At 35.0% G+C, this 24,610-nt stretch overlaps 1 protein-coding gene across 1 annotated transcript in view; it reads right to left on the bottom strand.

The window, feature by feature from the left end:
• Positions 1–14,492, bottom strand: part of nup155 (nucleoporin 155) — a 112,321-nt gene extending 97,829 nt beyond the window's left edge. Inside the window, exons 1-8 of the mRNA XM_039750661.1 lie at positions 14,362–14,492; positions 10,887–11,039; positions 8,865–9,002; positions 7,439–7,535; positions 5,347–5,417; positions 4,111–4,203; positions 683–849; positions 357–462 (exon numbers count right to left, since the gene is read on the bottom strand). Coding sequence (XP_039606595.1) covers positions 357–462; positions 683–849; positions 4,111–4,203; positions 5,347–5,417; positions 7,439–7,535; positions 8,865–9,002; positions 10,887–11,028 — 814 coding nt within the window. The 5' untranslated portion in view covers positions 11,029–11,039; positions 14,362–14,492. The remainder of the gene's footprint in view (positions 1–356; positions 463–682; positions 850–4,110; positions 4,204–5,346; positions 5,418–7,438; positions 7,536–8,864; positions 9,003–10,886; positions 11,040–14,361) is intronic.
• Positions 14,493–24,610: the final 10,118 nt, after the last annotated feature.

Below are 24,610 nucleotides of genomic sequence, written 5' to 3'. Positions count from 1 at the left end.
CATACCCAGCCTAATGGCATAATCAACTAATCGATGAAAGTAAACCATTGCCAACATTTTTAATAGTCGATTATTATCGATTATGACGATTAGTTGTTGCATCCCTAATGGTGACAATGTAAAATCCAATATAATTTTTTTTTTCTGGCTCATCCTCAAAAATTAATTTGGAAATATAAAAAGCAATGTGAAAATTCTAAAATGGGCAAAAAATATAATTAAATTTAGTCTGGACAAGTCAAAAGTAACACTACTCATGCTAGAAAGTTTCCCCATTCTAATATGACATTAGCAATGTATGTGTTAGCTTACAGAGGATGAATATTCCAAATTAAAATAAATAAGAAATAGCTTACCATCTTCAGAAAATGTAAACTGTAGTAAAGACGGAATTAAAAAGGAAAGTGTGCTTTTTGAATGGTTTATTTTTCTACAACGCTGACTGAACCATCCTGCTTCAGCCTAATAAAAACAAACATATATATATATAAATGTAAATTAATATTCATAAAAAACTGTCCAAAACATTAGAATAGTTCACTAAAAAAGCTTATTAATCTTAAAAACAGCACCATATAATCATGCATGCTTCGTAATATTAGTAAGTTTGACATGCAAAGTTTTAAAATCTCACCAACAGTACAAATTTAGCAATTTTTTATACAATACTAAGGTTTATTACCTGATAAGCAACTTCGTAAAGACAGCCATCTTTTCCTCCCAAAAAGATTCGTCCATTTTCAGTGGAAGTAATGGTAAGAAGATAGGTGTTATCAGTTGGGAGAGAATACAGTGGATCTGGAAGTAACTGCATTCCAAATGACATGCTTTCATTTAAGACATCTGCACCTGCACAGAAATGACAAAGATTAACATTTTCATTGAAAATTATAGACTCACAATTTCAGGGTAACGGAATAGTTGGTGATCCTTATATAAATTATTTGCACTTATATTTGTTTGAAACTTGATAGCCTACAACTAACTATAATTAAAGTCGCAAGTAGGACTTTCAAAATTTAAATTCAATGTTTTGGAAGTGTTGTGTGAAAAATATGGTACACTGATTATTTTTCATGACAGAAAAACTAAAATATTTACTTCTTATGTTAAATTTAGGCAAAGGTTTAAAATCATTAATATATACAGTATATTTAAAATAATCAATTCCACATTTTAATTTTGAGCAGGTCCATTTGCGGTAATTCGGTTGACTGTATGAGATCTATTAATTTGCAAAACTTCTGTCATTTTAACCAAACTGATTGGTTACTGTTATAGAACTTATTTATGTAATTTAAAACAAAAGCAACCCCTGCAACAAATCCATTAACTCCATTTTCACATGACCTATTTTAGTAAAATATTATAAAACACCTTTCTTCTATGTGATTAATATGATTCTGAAATATGCACACTGTGCCCTGAGTCTCTACTTCTTACAAAGTGATAATTAGATTCTCAGTACCAGATCAAACTTTTTGTTTATTGAGATAGATATGCTCTACTAGCGTCAGGGAGGCTGAGAAGAGGTTCCTAGTATGGGAACAAACATCTCAGTTATTGTCAAGAATTCTCACTGATCACTTTATTCCCATAGACATCTGTAGTGAGCATAGAGATCTCCATCTATGATCACCACTTTCTACTGAGACACTGTGGAGTACATCCTCACTGGCTACACAACATCCTCATAAGAAGCATATGCCTATGAGGAGTGTTTTATTTCGCAAGCCGTCTTGGTTTTCCTTGATTCCAAAGCACATTTTTTTTCTTTCATTATTTAAAGCACTCCTACAAATCACTGAATACTCACCCCACTATGATGAAACAAGGGAGGGAGCAAAAACATTTTTTTAAAAGCCTTTAAGGCTTTAAAAGCAGCTGTTAAAAAAATAAATAAATAAAACACAGCAATTCAGAGAAGGAGAGTCTCTGCACACCACCATCGAAAAAGCAATCAAGAGCTACTTAAGTGGTGGAAAACACAAGAAGTACATTAACATATGAGAGGGGAAATTTACCAGAAAAGTGACTGTGCATCCCTGCCTCAACCAGCCTTCCTGAGAGGGCTTTAAGCACTGAAGGAAATGTAACATGTAATCGTGCTATGAAGCCAGATGCTTTGGACAGACCAGTGTTTCCGTCACACAACTTGAAGTTTCCTCAGTAGAACTTTACAATTGTTTTATTTTTTCTGATATTTGTATGCAATATTGGACAGAACTTGAAGTTAGTAATTTGTTTAAAAATGTTATTTTTTTTTGTATCTTTGTACAATATATGACAGAACCTGTTTACAAATACTATAGTTTTTTTCTGTACATTGTTTTTCACACAATAGTACAGTATGTTAGATTTTTGTTTTGGCTTGTATGCTGCACAATTCACCTTACAGCAGAGCAGTTTATCCACCCTGTAATGTTCATGTCCTCTATTTCAATTGTGATTAGTATTTTATTCCCTCTGAATTCATATCTTGTTTACATTAAGGGTAAGCGTCTGTTTAAAATGTTCTCATTATAATAATTTTGTTGGTCTTAGTGTAATGTTTGTGAAAATCCTGTAGGCCCCTTTGAAATTGTTTACTCATACTTGCATTGTATGATCTCAGTAATACTTTGACTGGTGATTTTAACGCTTTTCTGTTATTTTACTTCAGGAAATCTACAAGACTCTTTTTTTGTTGGAAACTCTTGTTTTCATTAATCTCATGAGTAAGCTTCAATTAATATCCTATTATCAAGACCAAGCTAGGTCAATAAGACTTTTACAAATTTTTTTTTTTTTTTTTTAAAGATGCAACATATTGTCCAATTTTCATTATCCTCAAAGTCCCAGAAAATATTGAGATATAGTTTTTTGCCAATATCTCACACTCCTAATAGAATACTTCAGTGCTGCCCTGACAAATTTCTCAAGATAAAAATGAACAAAATGAAAGATATTGGTCATTGACTTTAGATCAGAAAAAATATTTGTTTGTTCGGATAACATTTTCTTTATTGTATATTTCATCAGAGGAGCCAAGAAGCAATTTAGTAAAATCTGTAACTAATTTTATAATATCAGTAAATAGTTAGGATGTACTTAAAAGATGTAGTATCTTAACAGACAAGTTGTTAATTGTATTTCGTACTAGGATTGCAGTAACCATTTACCTAGTGACCGTTAACAGGAGACATTACTTTGAGGATCTTTATGTCAAGTTCCAGTTGTGTGACACAACACTCAGTCTATTTCTGTATTATTTCTTGAAGGAACGAAAACAGTAACTAAATAGGTGTGACTCTTCAGCTCATGATTAATATTGATAAACATTACTACGAAAAGGAAATATATTTTATTATTAATTTTTAATGTTGTCTTTGTTCCTGGTCATATATTCTTCTTCATGAAACTGGTAATCCCTAAAACACTTCTAAAAATGATGATAGACCAAACAAGTTCAAAAGAAATAAATTTATACTGAATGCCAAATTTAGAATGCATATCTGACATCTCTCTGCACAACCTCTGAGCCAAGATTTGTTTATTACTTTCATCCATTCCTTCCCAAACAACTCTGCCTCAATTTTGCCTCCCTTTTACCACCTGGTAATTGTTTCCATGTCAGAAGTTGAGAACTACTGCTATGATGGTTGAATGCAGCTTTGGAGAACTAACCTCTATACACAAAGAACCACAGTGAGTGGCTATTAAGAAAACAAGGTAGCCTGCCAGAGCATGGCACCAGTGTTTTATAAAGTATGAAATGGCTGAATTCTCAAAGTTTTTAAGATTTGTTTTAGTTATTCTTTAAAGTCGATGCTCCATAGTACAATGTCCAAGACAGAATGGAAAGATGGTGATAAAAGATTAGGTTTAAAATGGATTCAAACCAAAGACATTTGAATTATTCTTCATATGTTGCAAATACCGATTTCACACTGCAAGTAACTAATCCAATACTGACAGCCGCCAGTTTCATTCTAAAATAACTGCTATTGTAATTTTTAATACGTTGTACAGATGACACTGACATTTTAAAATGAACATGTGTTTACATGAGTAATTTTTTTAAAGAAAAATTATGTTTAAAATGTAATTATCAATGAAAATGAATCATACCTGCATGGGATCCAGAAAAGCTAACCCCAAGAATCACTATGTCCACTGGAGTAGCCATCACCAAGAGGTACTGAATATGAGGCTGAAATATTCCTACAAAAACAAACATTTTTCCCTTACTCAATAAATGTTATACACAATTCATTCCAACAGAGATGTGTAAAAGCAAAACTGAACTGTCTGAGAAATTTAATAATTTGAAATCCTATTGCTCATTTGAACAGAAATACTTTTTAAATTTACAAAGTGGAAAAGTACTCAATAATAGTGCAGATCAATTTAAATGCAGTATACATTGGCGAATCTTAGGTTATGGTGGTCTTGGGAAACAGTGATTCCACATATACAAACAAGAATATTAAATTCTGAAAAATTTCTTTTCAAGTTAATATCAATTAGTTTTCATCTAGAGCATTCTATATTTTACTTATGACTAATGTAAACTACTTTTGAAGCAGATGAATACTTAGCAACCATCACAAATGGTGAGAAATAGTACTGCCCCTTATGAACTTTGTCACTGTTTTTAAACATTTTCTGTTCTCATGAACATGTTTGATGAATGTAACCGGTTGCCCAGGTAGCTGCACTGTAAACTTAGTACAAAGTAAGCAGCTTAAATGGCTGTTGGCCAGCTGAGCAGTGTTTGTAATTCCTACCATCCCAAGTACAGTTCCAGTTGCGCGGTCTCAGTAGGTATAGCAGCTGGAAGGGAGGTGATGCTCATATCAATCCTATAACAAAGACAGGATGTTTCTGTTGGGTGATCAACAATGAGTTAGTGGTGGGATTTCATGCTATCATTTTGCCTTTGTCATCTCCAAAACTTAATAGTTTTATAATTTATTTATTTAGAGTAACGTTGCTCCACTGTCATTTTATTAATAAATGCTGAAACGGCATTATAATTTTTTTCTGCTGTTTCCATTAAAAGGCATTTTATATTTTGACATCCATACATAATCAGGTTAAGAACATCATCAGGAACAGAACTTGCTCATAACCTGAGGGTCACTTGTACTACATTTTCTTTTTAACAAACTTGTCAAACTAAGATGTCTGAATTTACTTTTCAGTGGAAATCCTACACATTATTGCAGATAACATAGATTCAAACAATTGATTGTAATTCAACAACAAAATATTTGGTTTTAAAGATAACTAATTAAAAGATAAAGAGTTACACTACCTTTACAAACACAATGTTCACACATCAAATAATGAAATAACCCTTACCTTCTTTTGGCTTCACAAGACCAACAGACAAAATAGTTTCACTGAGACCATCAAAATATGCAACATCGGCACTGCAAGGGAGGGAAACAGAAATACAAGAGATCAACATCAGGTATTGATTTACAGTATATGAACGCTAAATTTTACAACTAAAAATTATATATAAAACATAACACCTGAATCCCGAGAGTTGCCACCACCCATTACTTCTACTCCTCTACCAGTTCCATGCATTATGCTGCACACACACTACAAAATAAATAAATAAATATAAATAAATATATATATTTATAGTGTCCCAGGTGGCTGGGTGTGGTCACCAATCAGCCACCTACTTAAGGAGCCGCCGCCCTGTAATCAAGGCTGGAGTCGGGTGAGGAGGAAGACAAGGTCGAGGCAGAGGAGGCGAGAAGAGGCCCGTGTGTGTGAAGAAATTGGCTATTGAAAGCCTAGACTTTGGAGTGGCTATTGAGAGCCTAGACTTTGGGGGGTTTGGTGGCGGTGAATTTGACTTTGTATATAATTGTGTAAATAAACGTGGGTGATGGAGCAAATGGTGTCCGGGCTGCTATCTTTCACTATATATATATATATATATATATATATATATATATATATATATATATATATATACACACACACACACAAGGGATTGTATTTGATGGGATGATTTGCAACATTTTATTTAATTCACAGTGTAGTGAAAAAAAGATTAAAAATATCTTGTGCCTTTGTTTTTTTTTTTTTTTTAAATTGTAAGAGTAAAATCATGTGTTGCATTCTTTAAAGAGAATACACAGTGTTAATAAAGTGCAGCATGAATAAAAATATTAATATAAAGATTCTTATCAACTTAAAACCACATTCAGTTCTGACCTACCAGTCGTAATTTGATCTGGATGTAAGAGTTTCCAGTATATGTATTCAAACATGACCGTATGTATATATAGTACTGTATAATAAATCTTCTAAATTGTAGCAGCTCTAGTTAAAATTCCTATATGTCCAAGCAGCCCCAGTGTTCTAACACTATTGGACAGCTTCAGAGGGCGCAGCAGCCGCTATGAAGAAAGACTGAGTAGGAGGGACCTTTAAAAAGGAGCCTTAAAGACGCCATGGGGATCACAATCATCCATCTGTTACGCCTCTTATCCACAATTGGATTACAGTTTTCAGCCTGCATGTACTATATGTGCTGTCCTATGCCTGCCTGTCTGTGTGAGTTCAAATTGACTGGATATGTCGTCTGAGGAAGCGCTCCCAATCATCTCAAACCTCACACTGCATCATGATTCTTTAAACTTTACAGCTCTTTCAGCAGGCTGTTCACAGAGTTTTTCATTCAAACATCCACCTTCAACTGCTCCTGCTAGACTGGACTGTTTTGGATACTGGTGTTAGTGTTTACTGTTTGAGTTTATTGTTTTAGTTATAATTAATTATCGCCATCAATAATAAACTGAACTTAGTCGAAACTACTGCAGGTAATAAACAGAGCTCAAGATTAATGAGTCATGGCATACAGCAACTAGAAATAGTAGAAAGAAGAGAGCTGGCATGGTGAAATCTGTCATGTTTTCAACAGTCACGTCCAAATGTGAGACGCATTAGCAGTGGTAAATTGAACAGTCATGAGTCACAAGTCGACAAGTACCTGTGTGTGTGTGTGTGTGTGTGTGTATACAGAGAAGACTGTTTTTCATTGGAAAACAATTATAAAAAGAGAAGTACACAACTGCTGCCAAGTTACAAATGTTTGGTTTAGAAAAAAAGGCAATTATCCTGATCAATTTAGTTAAATAAAAAGTAACAAGTGAAAAAAATGGACATAAACTTTCAGAAGAGGCTTTTGAATACATTGCAATTAATAGAATTATACTGCCATGTGACACCACTAATAAAAATATATACAGCATGTATGAAATTATTGAATTGTAAATTTAATTAATTTAAAACCACATTTCTGATAAAGGAAGATAATATTAACTTATATTGTTAATATCGTCCATTAAATTACTGATGTAATTCACCACATGCTGTTGAGACTAAATGTCTTTTTGGCAATCTTTTAATAATTTATGTTCATACATACCCATCCTCATAATTCCACATAAATATATCACTGTCAATTGTCAACCATGCACGACTTATCTCTGGAAAAACACCCATCATACAGTTGCATTGCATATCTGATCAATATTCCATGTAAAGAATTAAGTACAAAAAATATGAACACAGAATATTATTCAAAAATATGCTGATCGAAAGTTGCAAAGAAAAATGCTTAAACCCACAGAAAAGCACAGAGGGCAGAGTAGTGGCTCTGAGGCTAGGGATCTGTACCAGTAATCAGAAGGTTACTGGTAGATTCTATTTCATTGGGCCCTTGAGGAAGGCTCGTTAACCTGCAATTGCTTCATCATGGGTATGATGTTAATCTGGATCCAGCCCTGCAAGCAGGTCCTCCAACTTACAGAGAAAACTTGGGGGTTGGTGGCAGGATTGGCACTCCAGTAACCACAAAAAACTCGCACTTCCTGTGTGCTGCTGAGGTGTCACCCGCTGCACTTGGGTCCCAACCCAGGTGGTTCATCATGTGATGGGCGAGGCAACGTGCTATCAGCACCTGCTCCAAACCTCTCTCTCTTTCTCTCTTAGAATGCATCTTTTTCACTTGATATGAAAACATAGGGGGTAATGAATACGATATAATATATTAAAGCTTTTCTCAAAGTACCTTTTGTAGATAAAAAGAAAATGTTACCAGCTGGTTTTTTTAAGTTTAAGCTCCACTAAATCTGGAATTACAGTTTTTTCTCACAGAAAAGAAAAGTTTGCTCTACCCCGAAGGACTGACCTTACTGGAAGAGTTTAAGGATAAAATAAATAGTTGAAAAAAACTCCTTACATTAACAAATGTCTTGAAATTGGTTAACTTTTTTCTCAAAAACTGATCATTAACTGATATTATAAAGCTAAAGACAGTAAAAACTCATTGGTATGCTTTGAATATAGGCTGTTAGAAGCCATTATATTTTATAGTACAGAACAAGTGCATGTCTATGGCTTCTTAAATGCACTCAAGGCATATTAACTGCCAAATGTATATTGTCATGGTGTGAATGATTTTGTGAAGGTGCCCTGAGATAAGGTGCATATCAGGAAGCAGTATAATTATAACATCTAGAATACACATCTATCCACACATCAATTTTTGTACATTCCAACATCAAAGTCCAGCAGATTACCCCGGCTAGGGCACTAATTTATTGCAAGGTTCAATCATGCATTATAAATACTCAAACTCCTGCATCACACATTTAGAATCACTGATTAACCTAACACACAGAAGTTTGGGATATGAGAGGCAAACCTATCACCAGCTTATACAAATGGAAGCATTGCAAGTATTTGAAAAACAGCTACATTAATCATAAAGGCAGTTATAACACAAAGCATCCAATAATGTAATCCAATAATCTAGTAATGAGCTGAACTTCCTGATGCTCAAAGGATACGGCTAAACTGTTCCACCAGCTCTGGAGGAAGTGGAACTCTGCGTACAGTACTAATCTCAGGAAGAATAGGAAATGTCATCTGACTGGGTCCTTGTAGGGGGTAATCCATATCATTCATTCCTGAGAGAGTGGGCATATCTAGAAAAAAAATGAGATTATAATAAATTTATGTTAATAAATATTAACATAAATATTAGTCTAGTGAACAACAGTAATTGGAGAGAAATAATACATATTGAGAAGCAATTTATATAAAAAAAACACTAAGGAAAAATTCAAAACCATGTTTTTCTAATTCATGTTACACAAAAGATAATCGTCATTCAGTTTATGAAACGCAATATACAATCAGATTACATATTTTGGCCTTTTACAGATGCATGCTGACACAGTCCCTGACAAACTCTAAACATATTTCTTTTATACAAGGAAAGGAACACACTGAACATTTTAACATAATCTACACCCCAAAGGCACAGATATCTTCAGGCTGTGGTATTATTATGCATTTACTAGTAAACAAAAAGTAAATATAATAAATGTGCAAATACAGAATTATTCAGCCTTATGTATGTCTACACATTTTCACTAAAACAATAATTTTCTAATAATAAAAATGTAGCTTTCAAATTTTATTTGAAACCTATACCCATACAAACTGCCAAAAATGCCTGACCTTCTACCATATATAACCATAACTGCCGAAGCGCCATGAGAATGGGATAGGCACTATATAAATAAAATGCATTAAATATTAATTGGACACTTCCTAGCAAAGACCATGGAAAATACTACCCCTAAAATATTCCTATTTTCTAAGGCAGAAAAAGTATAATTGTTGACAGTCTTCACAAGTTTGGACTTGTCTGCATGTAAAGAAAAGTAACTGCCAAGCAAATAACAGGCAGTTTTTAATTTAAAAGTTTTACAAATGTGTTTAATAAATTCATAGTTACATCAAAGATATTAGAATATTGTTTATTCCTCTCTCAGTATTGTTTTTTCTCACAAATTCTGAAAATGTGCATGTTAGGTTTACCAGTAATTTTAAATTAGCTATGTGTGAGACAGGCTTATGATGGTGTTGCATTACATAAGAGCTGCATCTTGCTTGGCTCTCAGTGCTGGTACAGGCCTTATTTGACTGCAGTTTCATAACATATAATCTATCCAGAAACAGAATCACTGCAAGGTTTTTTACTTTATATTAGTTGTACTTGTGAAACCTATAGGAAATACGGCAGTAAAATAAAAAGACATGTAGAATTATACAGGGCTAACAGAACAAAGTATACTAGTTCTTTAATACATTTACTAGTCCTTTGTGTAAAATACATCAGATAAAAATACAAACATTGAAAAATTTATTTTGATACAGAATTCAAAATTAACAAACCAACTCTCCAATAAAATCTAGAATTGATCAAAATTCTTCAAAATTGAAATCCTACAGGTGCATGTGTGGAAAGCCAACAATTGATGACTTTGACTACTTAAAATTCTAATTAAGAGTGATATATACCATAGTTATGCTTTGAATCACAGTTTAATTTGAAGATATCTGTAATTTTAATTTGTAAAAAGTGCTGAGTGACAGGCTGTGTTGTTCCTAAAGCACTTATGTGGTTTAAAGTGCTAAAGGTTAATCAGCGTGTGTGTGTCATTCATGGGGCAATGTTGTGGTTAGGGTCTGTGTGTATGCGTATAGCTATGTATGTGTGTGTGTGTGTTCATCTTAAAGTGCAACAGTGGACCAACCCGAACTTGACAAGTATACTTACACTTGTAGGAAAAAAGGTAAAGGGTATGTAGAGGAAAAGTACTACGATAATACACCAACAAATGAAATATGATGTTACTTTAAATGTAGTGTAATTTACTGTACATGAGCAATAACATTTTAATTTAAAAAAAGCTAAACTTTAATCTGAGATGTAATTAAAATAAATTCATATTAACTAAAATGTAGTATTATGATCTCATACAGCAACACCTTGTTTAAAAACAGAAAAATTGACTTACTGTGAGCAGGAACAGCAAGAAGATCAGAAAGGTCAGGATAGCATCGATCATCTTGAAGATGTCTGTCGATTAACTTTCCTGAACTTTCCAAACTCTCCTGGATTGCAGAGGTTGGAGTGCTGACCCCAAGCAAGGAAGGCATTTTGAATGACACTTGAAGTGTAAAGGGAAAAAAAAAAGAAATTTGGCACTTCAATTATAAATAATCTTTTAAACACCATAATCAAATGAACACCAGTTTGGCAGGATTTTTTCCAACTTAACAGTTACAATTAATAAATTAACAATTGTAATAAATATTTGGGGTGCAACAACTGATCAGTTATAAAAACATATGCCAATTAATTTTGTTATCAATTATTGCCTTGTTATGCATTTTGAACATCACTTCATTAACCAAAGCTAACAACATCACATTTTGTGATATGGCAAAGATGGAGAATATAAATATGGTGGAGGGTCAAAGATCAAAGAACTCAAAATCAGACCAATATTTATTAGTTTAAGGCTGCATTAGAAAACATTTTATGTAAACAGCATGAAAACATATAAAAATAGACAAGGTTAATAATCCTAGTTTATAACTCAAATTCTCAATATTCAGAAATTATTTTTCTTGAAATGACTGCATACTTGATACTTCAATTTGAAAATTTTCGCGCAGCGAATTGGGAGGGAATTACAAGGAACCCCAGGATACAATACTTTCATAATAGTTGGGTCACAAAATGATCATATTGCCATTTGTGTTTCAAAACATTCAGTATTGTAATTCAATTCTGCAATACATTAAATCTGTTCTTCCCATTTTATTCAGCAGAAGATGTCTGCTACACACTCCACATGGCATCTTGCTCTCTGCACCAAGGTGCTTCATGCATTTGCCAAACCCAGGTCATAGCAGGAATGCAACAGGGTTCTATTTACATGGGCAAAACATCTATTGTGAGTTGCTCCCAGTGGGCAAAGGTGAGGCAAACTCTGATTTTTTTTTTTTACTAAAACTCTGCTGCACATCTACTTTAGAATCCACATTTGAGCAATAAACATTAAAGAGTCTAAATATAGGAACAGACTGACCAACACACACCTGAAAAGGCTGACTAGATTTGACTAGTTTTAAATGCTATATGAGCACAATATATTGTGCTATAGTACAGGATCTGAGAGTTAAAAATTAATTTGAATAAGACTATACTTTTCCCAGTCAACTTTCTTGCTTATCGTACTAAATAAGATTGTCTGAAAATAGTTCAACCATGCATAAGTTACAATTACAATAAAAATAAAATGTAAAGATCTAATCAAATTTAAAGTCTCCAATATGATGAAAAGCATCAAACAGATGTTATTCTATTTGGTTATCATCTATTCACTTCTTTTAAGTTGTCAGAATTAACATGGTCAAAATCTATGTCATCCTAACACTCAGAAACACCTATATTTATCCTGGGAGGCATAAGTCCTAGGTTAGCAGCATGCACCAATAGTGCATTGCCACACCCACCGCAGCTCATCCTTAAATGCTCAAGCAACACATAGACAGCCTACCCACCACAATATATAGCAGGAGACACATAGGGTGCAATTTGTATCTCTGTGCCACCTGAAAATCTATAGAATTTGTATTATATAATTAAATAACCCTTGCTTTCTATAATCACATGTTCTATGGCTGTCTGGAAGAAACCCATTTAAACTGGGGGCACAGCAACCTACTTCGATCCTAGCAGGGTCAGTCATGTTATACTTAATAAGGCCTTCTGGGTAGGGGTGTAGGCTATTTATCCAATTTGAATGACTAGCTGAAAAAATGCTAATGATTTTCTTATTTAAATTGTGCCTTTTTTGGAATTGTGCACATCACTTTGCAACCAACAGTAGTCTGTAGAAGTAAAAGGTAGTTTTTCTTAATTTGAATATGTGGTACGATTGTTTTACTTAATAATAAATAATTAAGTACATGTATATAGTGCTTTTCTAAACTATTAAAAGCACTTTACATAAACAGTCAGAAATCTCTCAACCACCATCAATGTGTAACATCCACCTGGATGGTGTGATATGCAGCCATTACTGTGACAGTATATTTAAGGCACATCAACTAGTAACTGGTGAAGGGGTGAAAGAGATAGTTAGCCCATTAGAGATGGGGGACGATTACGAGCCAGATTCAACAAGGTCATGGTGGACAATTTAGCCAGGACTTTAGGAAACACCCTACTTTTTCGAAAGATGCCAGAGATCTTTTATGACCACAGAGAGTCAAGACCTTGGATTTACACATCATCAGAAGGGAAATTCCAATTTTTACAGCAGTTCCCCTGTCACTGCACTGAGGCATTGGGATCCACACAGACCACAGTGTAAGCATTCCATAGATGGTTACACCAACATGTCTTCCAGCAGAAATCCAAGCTTTTTCTGGACGGTCTCCCATTCAAATACTGTCCAGGACCAAACATTCTCAGCTTCACAAACCTTGCTAATGTACAGAATATTTACACAAATATTTTACTACAAACAGTAGAATAAAAATAACAAGTACATTAAAAAGCAGCACATTGTAATTGGTAATAAAAAACACATCTTAACAAAACCGCACCTGGTTCTTGTATTGCTCTGTTATATATCTTTTCCAAACTCTCCATATAGCCCTGCAACAAAGCTCCCTTCTACTGCCCGTGTTTATTTTTCATATAAGATAGACTTTTTTTTACGGTTCTAGCTCCTAAACTGTCAAATTTGAGCTTCCAATAACCAGTCAAACTTCCTCATGAATACTGATTTCGCGATGTACGTCTTCAACACCGAATTAGGCTTTTCACTTTCTTGTAACCACCTCCCTGATGTCAGCCTGGGCCGCATCAACAAACACACACACGTTCTTGGAATCTATCTACCTATCACTTGCCAATGTTAACATTTCTTTCAAAACACTCTAAAGTGTTGTATTCATAGATTTGTGCTTAACAAATATACAGTATAACACTCTTGCACCACAGGAAATGTGTTGAGCACCTACTCCGCAATTAGACAGCGCACAATATACTCCCAATGCCAGTTTGTATCTGTATCCTAGTTTTTCACTCGTACCACTTCCCATTAGCTTTGTGCAATATTTCAGAATCGGAACAATATTAACTGTACTGCGATTTTATAAATTGCAGACAAATTTTCCGCCAAAATGCAAAACAGCTGCAAGATGTGGTTCCGGCGAAACGAGGAAAACTTATGAAGAAGGATGAAAGAAATCTGGAACTAACTGGTAGCACAAATGAGGAACGAGTGTAATATCAGTAATAAAGATTAGAAATTATCAAGGCGCCACGAGTAAAACAAAACAAACGTACCCACGTGCACAATGGGGGACAATTGTATGACCAGTCGGTGGCCTCTGGCAGATTTAATGAACACAACCCTATGCACTAACTCTAATGATCAAAGCGTACGGCGGGCAATTCACCTGACATACCTGTTTCAGACAGAATGTGCCTCAGTCATGCACTGCTGCCAGCTTCTTTACCTTCCTGCTGATCGCAATTTCCAACCGAAGCGCGCCTACAGCACTGCACTGTCAAAGGTCGACGGAGCCGAAGAGCAGCGCAGGATGAGCTCAGTGCAGAGACGCCGCGCTGCAGCGACACCGACAGGAGAGGAGTGCCAAGTTCGAAATTCTGGTGAACAGCCCTCAATCAAAGCTCTTAACCTAAAGTAGCCTCAATTTCTATTGTATTTTATGCAGAAACAAAATCGTATGCGGCACACGTGTTACAATAACTAAATGTGACGCCAAACGACTCTCTCACGCCGTTGCGCACAGACAGCTGTTCTCTCGCAGCTCATCTTGCACGGAAATGTCGTTCTTCGAGTGCTCAACTGTGACGTCACTACACTCGTCTCGTAGAAATCTGTACAGAAATCTGCGCAACTGCGCATCACCACGCAAATGGTCTGAGAAAATCATAACATCTGAAATTCGCAGTCTACCTTAATGCGCTGTCTTAATACGGTAACAAGAGAACATTTTTTTAAATATTTGTGACAGTCATGAAATGATAAATTCACAGAAAATTACCAATGTTAAATTAACTCTCATGTGTTATGTAACCCTTGTAGTTGGAAACAATGGACTCGTTGTACAGTATATACTCAGATATATATACACACTAAGTGTTAATTTATCACTGATCATTTGGTTTTATTTGGACAAGCAACCTATGATTAGATCCATCCACGTTTCCATCTGTCCATTTTTCAACCTGCAATAAACCTTACAATAAACAGTTAAACAACAGATAGATAGATAGATAGATAGATAGATAGATAGATAGATAGATAGATAGATAGATAGATAGATAGATAGATAAACCTTTATTTGTCCCCAGGGGAAATTTTGACTTTTTACAGAAGCTCTTTAAATAAATAAATACATAATAGGTAGACAAATAAATAAATATACACACATACTAGAATAATTAAAAAGCAAGAAAATGAAAAAGAAATGAAAAATTCCCACTTGGCTGTCACAGTCACAGTGAGGCATTATTCATATGTACTGCTGTTGGTATACAGGAGACCCAGTAGTGTTTCTTTACAGAGTACAGCTGATGATTTTTTAGCTAAAAGTACTCATTGTTAGTGTGTCAGATAAAAGAGTGCAGTAAGGACTCAATTTTGTTTAATTCTCTCCTTTCTATTACCTCCAGAGGGTCCAGAGTGTATCCTTTAACTGAGTTTGCCCTTTCAATTAGCTTGCCGATTCGGTGGGCCTCTCTTGAAGTGATGTTACCAGCCCAACACACTACAGTGTAGAAAATCAACTGGCCATCACAATGTTATAGAAGATGTGAAGGGTGTCACTTCCCACATTAAAGGGACAAAGTCTCCTAAGGAAAAAGACCCTGCATTGCTCTTTCTTATATAGTTTTTCTGTGTTCTGAGACCAGTCCAATCTGTCATTGATGAGGAACCCAAAGTACTTGTAAGAGTGGACCAGCTCTACATCTGCTCCTTGAATGATGACCAGACATAGTGGCTTTTTGGCGCAGCGAAAGTCAATAACCTTGGTTTTGCTGATGTTAAGGTAAAGAGAAAATAGACATTATTATTTGCTTCACCTGCCAGTGGTTTTAATGGTTTTAATGTTGTTGCTGATCATTAAATATCTATATGTAATATGTACAAAACATGATCTCTCTATAAAAAAAATCCTGGGAGAGAAAGACTTGGGAGACGAGACGTGATCTTCACATGAAGATCATGGAAGACACTTAAAAGACCCACAAGATGAAAGAGATTGGCCATGGAGTGTCGCGTGGGGACCTTAAACATGAGACTTTGTGCCAAGACATTGACCCAGGACCGTCTCGCAGGGATGTAGAACATAAGATTCTTGCAAGACATGCCCTACTTACAACCAATATCTAATAAGACCACGGGCAGCAAAACACTCTGTCATGTAAAGGCTTTGAGCACACAGAGAACCAGGGCTCTCATCACAAATAAAGCGTATAAGGACAATACATTATAGATGAAACATTAACGACTAAGCGAAGAAGAAAGAGCAGTGCAAAGAAAAGAGATTCAAAAGCACTGGAGAGAAAAAAATCCAAAAAAGAAAAAGAATCATCTTCTGTAGGTGCAAATTCAGAAAATATGGAAAGTAATAATCAGTCCAGAACAAGTGGAATTGAACAAAAAGCACATCCAATCGGTCTCAGACTTAAAAGACATAGAGTTAAAGACAAAGTATAACTTCATAAAGACGTTCAAAAACGTTGGCGCTATACACATGCAGAGCAGATTAGAGATTATGAAAGCAGTAGAATTCGAAAGGCTCAAAGAAAAGTTGGCATGATACGTATGCAGAGAAAGTTAAAGAATATGAAAGCAGGAAAATCACAGTAGTGCAAACAAACGGAAATTATTACTCGAAGAAACGGAAAATAATCACCAAAGACCAGGTGTCATTGAAAAAAAGCAGGACAAAGCAAGGTCAGAAATAAAAGACAAATAGTACAAAAAAAAGTATAACGTCATAAATAGGTTAAAAAGTAAGGGGGCCAAACACATGCAGAGCAGGTTAGAGATAATAAAAACAGTGGAATTCAAAAGACTAAAAAAAACCGTAGGCACGATACAGAATATGAAAGCAGAAACAAATGAAAGTGTCAAAAAAAAAAGAGAGTAAAGATCGTATTAGCACAAATAAAGAGAAATTATTACTTGGAGAAATAATGAAAAGGCGAATAGAGATCAAGTGGGTTTGCTTCCTGGTTCCTGCCTGTGTGGATAGCACTTTGAGTACGGAGAAAAGCGCTATATAAATGTAATGAATTATTATTAAATATATGGACATAGGTGATATATCAGAAGTATGTAAATATTGTAAGGCTTTGAAGTTTAAGTCATAGAATTTCAAAACAGGGTTTACCTCACATACATTTAGTGGTTACTTTGCAAAAAAAAATTATTAACTGCTGATGATGTAGATTGTTTTATCTGTGCTGAAATTCCAAACAGAGAAACCAATCCTGAATTATGGTACAAAGTCATTAAACACATGTCTCATGGACCTCATTTAAAAGATTTAGCATGTTGGGACACGAAAGATTCCAAATATTGTTTTTAATGAAGTTCTGAAATAAAAGTGAAACTAATGAAATTACAACTCAATTCAAAGAAAAAAAAATCTTAAAAGTGTGTATCCGGAAAACCAAACACGGGGGTTGTAAAGCAAGCAGGGGGCGAAGCCTCCTAGTTTTAAATAAATAAATTCACATAAAGTTTAATTTAATCAGTGCTTTAGCTGTCAATCTTAATTGTTTCAATGGTCAAGACTACCATAAAATAACAATGGCGCATAATTCTAAATTTGCATACGGAACACCCCCTTTGCAACAACATTGCAAATTGCTTATGATGGCTTTCAAACCTTTTCACTGTAGGCAACACACATTTAAAGATGTCTAGTAAACTAATTTTTCTGTGTGTGCTGAATGTTTTTTGTGGTGTTGGAAACTGATTTATAGTGTTTTGTGACAAACTGCTGAAACTGTAGCATATATTATATCACAAAAGCAACCCTTCCTTCTCTATACAACATAAAATATATCTGCTAAACATTAACAACTTTAAATATTTCTGCTAAACATTAAAATCCAGTAATTGGAAGTGTGGAAGATGGAGGTAGAGATATCATAGGCATTTAACTGAAAATGGACTTTGTTTTTTATACATATATATGTGCAAGGCTTTGCATTTAGCCTTTGTACATAAATTCCAGTATTTTGTGTTTCTATGGTTGACATTAGTGATGAAGCCTCTAACATTTGAATATGATGCCAAAGGCAAAAGAGAGACCAGGAAGATATGAATATGCAGCAAAAAAAAAAAAAAAAAAGAAGTACAGAGAATTTGCAGATGTTTTGTGCTGCAAACAGAATGGTTTATATAGTATAAGGTTCTTAGGTGTACAATAGAGGAAGGTTTGAAAATAAAATTTGAAGTAAGGATAAGGCCAGTGGTACAGCCAAAAAGGCTGGAATAACTTTAAAGTATTTAACCTGGATAAGTGTATGGGGGAGATTATATGTTATGGAGAGGATGTTCAAACAGGGTTTATCACAGACAAGGAAGTGTCCAATGATTATTAGAAAAGGTAGATTTGTCTTATGATTTAATTTAAAAATCTGACAGTCTAGGAAGGAATGAAGTTCAAGGGAAGCCTTTTTGAAATGGATGATTATTAGTCTGGCAAAGAAGAGGGTATGGGATGTCAGATGTATTCTGATTAAGTGAAATATGACAAGAAATGTGTAGTGGGTACAAAAGAGTTTGGAAAAGGAGCTAGAAGGGAAAGTAAAGCGAGATATTGAGAAGTGGGTATTTGCAACTGCTAAGGAGAAATCAAAGGGTTTGTGGATTTTGGGAAATGGGAAATTGGGCACTTACTTAGAATTTTTCTTTAATCAAAGCTAAATATATATAAAATGGGTGTTGGTTCATTAATTTGAAAGAGAGTGATTTGAGTTATGAAAAGAGAATATGGAAATACAAATGTTTTTCAACAAAAACATATTTTTGTTATTTGTATACTGTGTAATGGAAAAGGATATGTTATAATAGCGATTGTAATTCTTTTGTGAGTGATGAACTAAGTTGTGGGAGATTTGAACAAGAAAAATTTACCTTGTGCTTTGTATTGTGTACTGTGTAAATACTGTATTTTTTGTAAAAAAAGACTTTGCAAAACCTATTTGTTGGTTTATGCCATTTAACCATTAGATTACAGAGAAGTTATCTTTATTTTGGATCTTGGACGAATTTACCAGTCTCAGTGTAATATTTTCATTAAGATTGTTTTAGTAAATTTATTGTAAAGTACTATCTAATTACAATACTATTACAGTTGTCATAGTGATGTAAATTGGAAATGGTTAATAAATGTAATTCATCAGCAGCATACCACTAATTTTGTGGCATAGTTTTCTGTGAAGTCTCTGTATAATATTACTTTTTATACTATAGTATACAGTAATATGACACAGTAAAATACTATGAAAGTAATACAATTAGTAGCTAGTAATTCACTGTAAATTTACAGTCAAATGTTTTACAGTGTTATAGCACTGACCCCATTAAGAAGAAGAAAAGCTAAGGATTAGGGTTGCAGCCATAACCAGGGGTCATCCATAATCAGACCAGCTTTACTGTATCTATTTATCAGTATAAGAGCCAGATGCCCTATTGATCCTCACCCCTGACAACTCCAAAAGGATCAGTCAAAAGAAAGATTTTCAGATTGAAAGAGAAAAGGAATCAGGAGGTTTCCAGCATAGGCAACTTTATCAGTGATTGTCCCTAATGCTAATAGCCTCTACTGAATAACATAAATGAAATGAGGAAAAGTCTAGAAGCTGAAAAATGTGGGCATCAAGGAAAAGTTAAATGAGAGAATGGAAGTGAGAAGATTAGATAGCCCTGACCAAAAACTGAACACAGAAAGGCAGTCCCAAAACATATGCATAAAAGTACCAGGGGTGTTCAGGGGACAAAAGACAATTTGGGTCAGATAACAATCTCTAGGCATATTGTTTATAGGAAGTAACATTTAATTGGTAGACAAATTTAAATGTTTGTTGATAATTAGGATTCCGTAATACCAATGAGACATTTTTTTTAATTAAATTCCATAAAGTTGGGGTAATGGGAGAAAAACCTCAGAGCTACACTGATTTAATTAATGGTGGGTGATATGATGCCTTACAAAGCATGGCATATAATAAAGACACTGGTTTGCAACAGAATAAGCAAGAAATTATACAAAGAATGGGAAGTAAGGGCAAAAGATATTGAAAACCCAGGGAATAACAATTCTATAATGAGATACTGTATATCCAGGGTGCATAGATTGCACTAGGATAGAATGATTGTCAAGTAAGACAAGTTCTTTATTGTCATATGCACAGAAAACACAGGGTCACAGTATACAATAAAATTCTTAGGGTGTGCCTCTTTACTAAATAAATATATGTATATTTTCCACATCACTTAGAACTAGGAAGAAATTATACATATGGCTTAATGAGTAATTAAATATTAGAACATTAGAACAATCCAGATGAGAACAGAGTATTCAGCCCAACAAAGCTAGACAGCTTTATCTACTTAATTCATCCAAAATAACCTCAAATCTAGTTTTAAAGGTCTCTAAAGTCCTACAATCTACCACTCTACTTGATAACTTATTCCAAGTGTCTATGATTATCTTTGCGAAATAAAACTTCCCTATGTTTGTGCCAAATTTACCCCTTTAACAAGTTTCCAACTGTGTCCCCGTGTTCTTGCTAAACTCATTTTAATGTAATTGTCTCAATTGGACTTTTTCTAGAGCTTTTATTTATTTTTTGTAGCTTGAAGACCAAAATTGCACACAGTACTCCAGGGCCTCATGTATAAACGGTGCGTACGCACAGAAATGTTGCGTAAGAACTTTTCCACGTTCAAATCGCGATGTATAAAACCTACACTTGGCGTAAAGCCACGCACTTTTCCACGGTACCTCATTCCTTGTCGTACGCAAGTTCTCCGCTCGGTTTTGCAGACTGGCGGCACCCAGCGTCAAAGCAGTGCTACTGTTCCTGTGTGGTTACTCTTTTATTTTCCTGATGCGTCTTTATAAATACACTGAAACTAACCGCATATTGTTTATTATTGTAACGCATCTGATTGTAATTAACTTGTAACAATATAATGGTCCAGGGAATAGCCATAGTATTCCAAATACCATAACTGCTTTAGCGTTGTTACTCTCACTGCACCTTCTTCTTTCAGCTGCTCCCGTTAGGAGTTGCCACAGCGGATCATCTTTTAACATATTACTCTCACTGCAGCACTCTGAGTATTTATATAACTGTATCTGAGTGTGGATCACAGCAGCAGCTGATCGGAAAGAGAATTATCGGTATACAGCATCAGGCACACGCTACCTCAGCCACGGCAAAACGTTTTAAAGCCTTTCCTGTACGGACCTCGAGGTTCAGAAAAAGTTTCATCCCAAGAACTATAAACGCACTCAATCACTGCTCCTTGTAGAACTGTTTGTACTTATAAGTACAATTACCTCACTGTAAACTTGTACTACAGTTATAATATCACACAACCTGAGCCGCTTTATAAAGTGCGTATTTACATATGATGACGATATCATTTTTAAGATGAAGTGCCGCAAAATATGTTTATTATATTATACAGGTGAAACTTTAACTTCATTTAAATAATCTATATTCTTCACTGGGACTGGCGTGAAGGATAGAATAATTAAACATGTACTACGAAGATATTTTAATGTTCCTTAAACTTTTTAAAGAATCAGTGCTCTAAGTTTACAGATGGCTTAACATCTATTACAGAGCTGATTGTGTGGCAATCGGTTACTTGGAGAAAGAAAAGCAAGAACTGCATGGGCGGCCACGTCAATACATATTGAATATAAAACAGAAAGAGAAAATAACGACACAGCTAAAAATGCAGCGGCAAATTTCGACAAAAGTTAAATGCTTGTGTCATGAGCACGAGGCGGCTAGTGTCTGCAACGGACGTGGCCATCCGCAGTGCATAAGCTACCTCACTGACATTGGCGGGCGAAGGAGCCACCGATTCTTTTTCTGCCCAGTGCCAACATAAACCTAGAGCCGCCCCTGGTACTGCTGCAATAAATAATTTCATCGATGGTCGTGCACAATCGCTGCGCTGTAAAACCCATGTTTAATAACGTGCTTTAACTCTTAATGATATCACGTATACATCTCAGTATTTTAGTTATTCAGAGAGCTGTAATATCACGAATGTAATGGATTATGTGTACAGTCGGAGGAAGAGAGCCGGTTTAAAAAGCAAGTAGTGATTCACACACATAGATCACATAGAAGATCAAATACAAAACAAAGCATTTAACGTGCTACTTTAATTACGATGTGATTTGAGAAACTGGTTAAGTAAATGATTTTAAGATGACGTTTATGATGTTCTACTTTAATGACAAAATAAACTATGTAATTAAAGTGGAAATTTCGAGATTGAAGTTGACATTTCGTGCTTTTTTTCCCCACTGTGCCTTTTTTTTCTCTGTATCCTAAAAAGCTTTCATATGACACTCAGACGGTAGGCTACGACTCGCCTTTTCACGACGACTGATATCTGAGCTTTCAAGTTTCTCCAACACGCTATGCCACTCGATCAACTTCCTTTTGTTGATTATACCACGGTTTAATTAAACAAATAGTATATTTTTCATTTGCCTCCACTTGGTATTCACTGAAATTCTTATATTTTCCCCGTGCTTTTCCCATTGTCTTTTCACAGAAGGCTGAGCTTAAGGGTGATTTATATTGATTTGCATATTCAAAGAGGCGTAATTCTGGGAGGAGTTGGGGCGTTACCTAAAGCGCGTGCACGAGCGTTAGTTTTCACGCTGATCGGGATTTATGTAGCGGAAGAACGTGGAAGTTGGAGTACGCACAGATTCCTGCATCTGGATTTTTCTGTGCGTAAGCACATTTCGGCTTTTGTGCTTACGCCATGTTATAGTGCGAGTTCTACGCACGGCGTTATACATGAGGCCCCAGATGAGGTCTAACCAGTGCACTGCAAAGTTTGAGCATAACCTCCTTTGACTTGTACTCTGCACATCATGATTTATTATCTAACATCCTGTTAGCTTTTTTAATGGCTTCTGAATACTATCTGGAAGTTGATAGTGACAAGTCCACTATGACTCTCAAATCATTCTCATAAGGTGTATCCATTAACCTCATATCTTGCATCTGAAATTTAAGATGAAGCCAGACTATTCAGTCAAATGTCTACAGTCAGCCTCTAAGAAGACCAATTGACTCAAGACTTTTTTTACCTTACATCACAGTGTGAGAGGGTAGCCATCTAATTCTGGCTAAATTAGCAAACTCCTTCTCCTTTGTTTGAAAAAGAATGAAAACTCACCTTTGTGAAACTGCACTGATTATCTTTTTAGGTACTTTATCCTAGCTTTGTTTATAGAGGAATTTCTTGCTTGTATTTTTTTGCACTAGTTGCTTAATTTGTAAATTTAAATTTCTATATTTTGATGCAGTTTTAGATTTTTAAGCTTGTAATATACCTGTACCTTGACATCTTATTTTAATTAGTTAATAATGCCATACAGAGTGGTACAGTAGGTACTGTTATTTTCTTACAGAAGTTGGGCCATTGTTCAATTCTATGTGCAGCCTTTGTGTTCTGCTTGTTTTCACATTGGTGTCCTCAGGGATTTCAATCTGAAATCCACAGTTATCCTGTCAATCTTCGTATGAATGTACACCATGGTGGATCCCTTCATGTTCATTTCCTGTCATGCGCATAGGATAATTTTGTACTCCCTGTGGCAGAGTACTGGATCAATAGGATCAGAACTTTTCTCATTAGATGACTCAGGTGCAGATCAATGCTCTCTGTATTTTAGATTAACAGGATTATTGGTGCAGGAGTTATCATTTTTACCAACCTAAATTAGCATTTGTTCTGTTGCCCTGGTATTTGTCTTCTTCAACCTGTAAGGTGCAAGCTGCTGTGTATAAAATTGAAAAAGTATAAATGATTTCACTTAATCACCAAGAAGGACTCCTTTCCTTGAAAACTCTCCACACCTGTGCTCTTGAGCCTATGCTTCCTTCATTAGGTGGTAGTTCAGCTACATTGGAGTACTAAGTTTTGGTCCTGGAGCGACTTTCTGTTATTTTTGTGCAGCCAATTTTCTTAATAAGAAGCCAGTAAGAAGGGCTGAAACACTTTTTGCTCAGTTTTAGTGCTTTATTCTACTTAACCCACTTGATTGAATTGTCAACCCTTAATTTTTTGGTTTAGTTTTAAACAGATGCCTGCACTGTTTTAATTATTTTTAATTGCTTTCCAATTTAAAAACAAGGACAAATGAGAAAAGAATCCACATGCCGCCATCTAACCTTGATCCCCTTTGTGTTCATCATGTAATATTTGCTTTGAAAAGATATTTGAAAATACTGTAACTGAAAAAGAAGCGCGAAAGAGTAAGAATTGATAATACTGTACTACTTAAATACATGTCATCGGCAAGGATTGGCTTGTAATTAAGCATTTGCAAAGCTGGCACTAGAGGTCGCTGTTAGGGTTTCAGCGTGTACTTTGACAGCCCGCTTAGAGAAACA

The sequence above is a fragment of the Polypterus senegalus genome, chromosome 4 (genome assembly GCF_016835505.1).
Source record: "Polypterus senegalus isolate Bchr_013 chromosome 4, ASM1683550v1, whole genome shotgun sequence".
Taxonomy (NCBI): domain Eukaryota; kingdom Metazoa; phylum Chordata; class Cladistia; order Polypteriformes; family Polypteridae; genus Polypterus; species Polypterus senegalus.
This window is presented reverse-complemented; position numbering and strand designations above follow the sequence as displayed.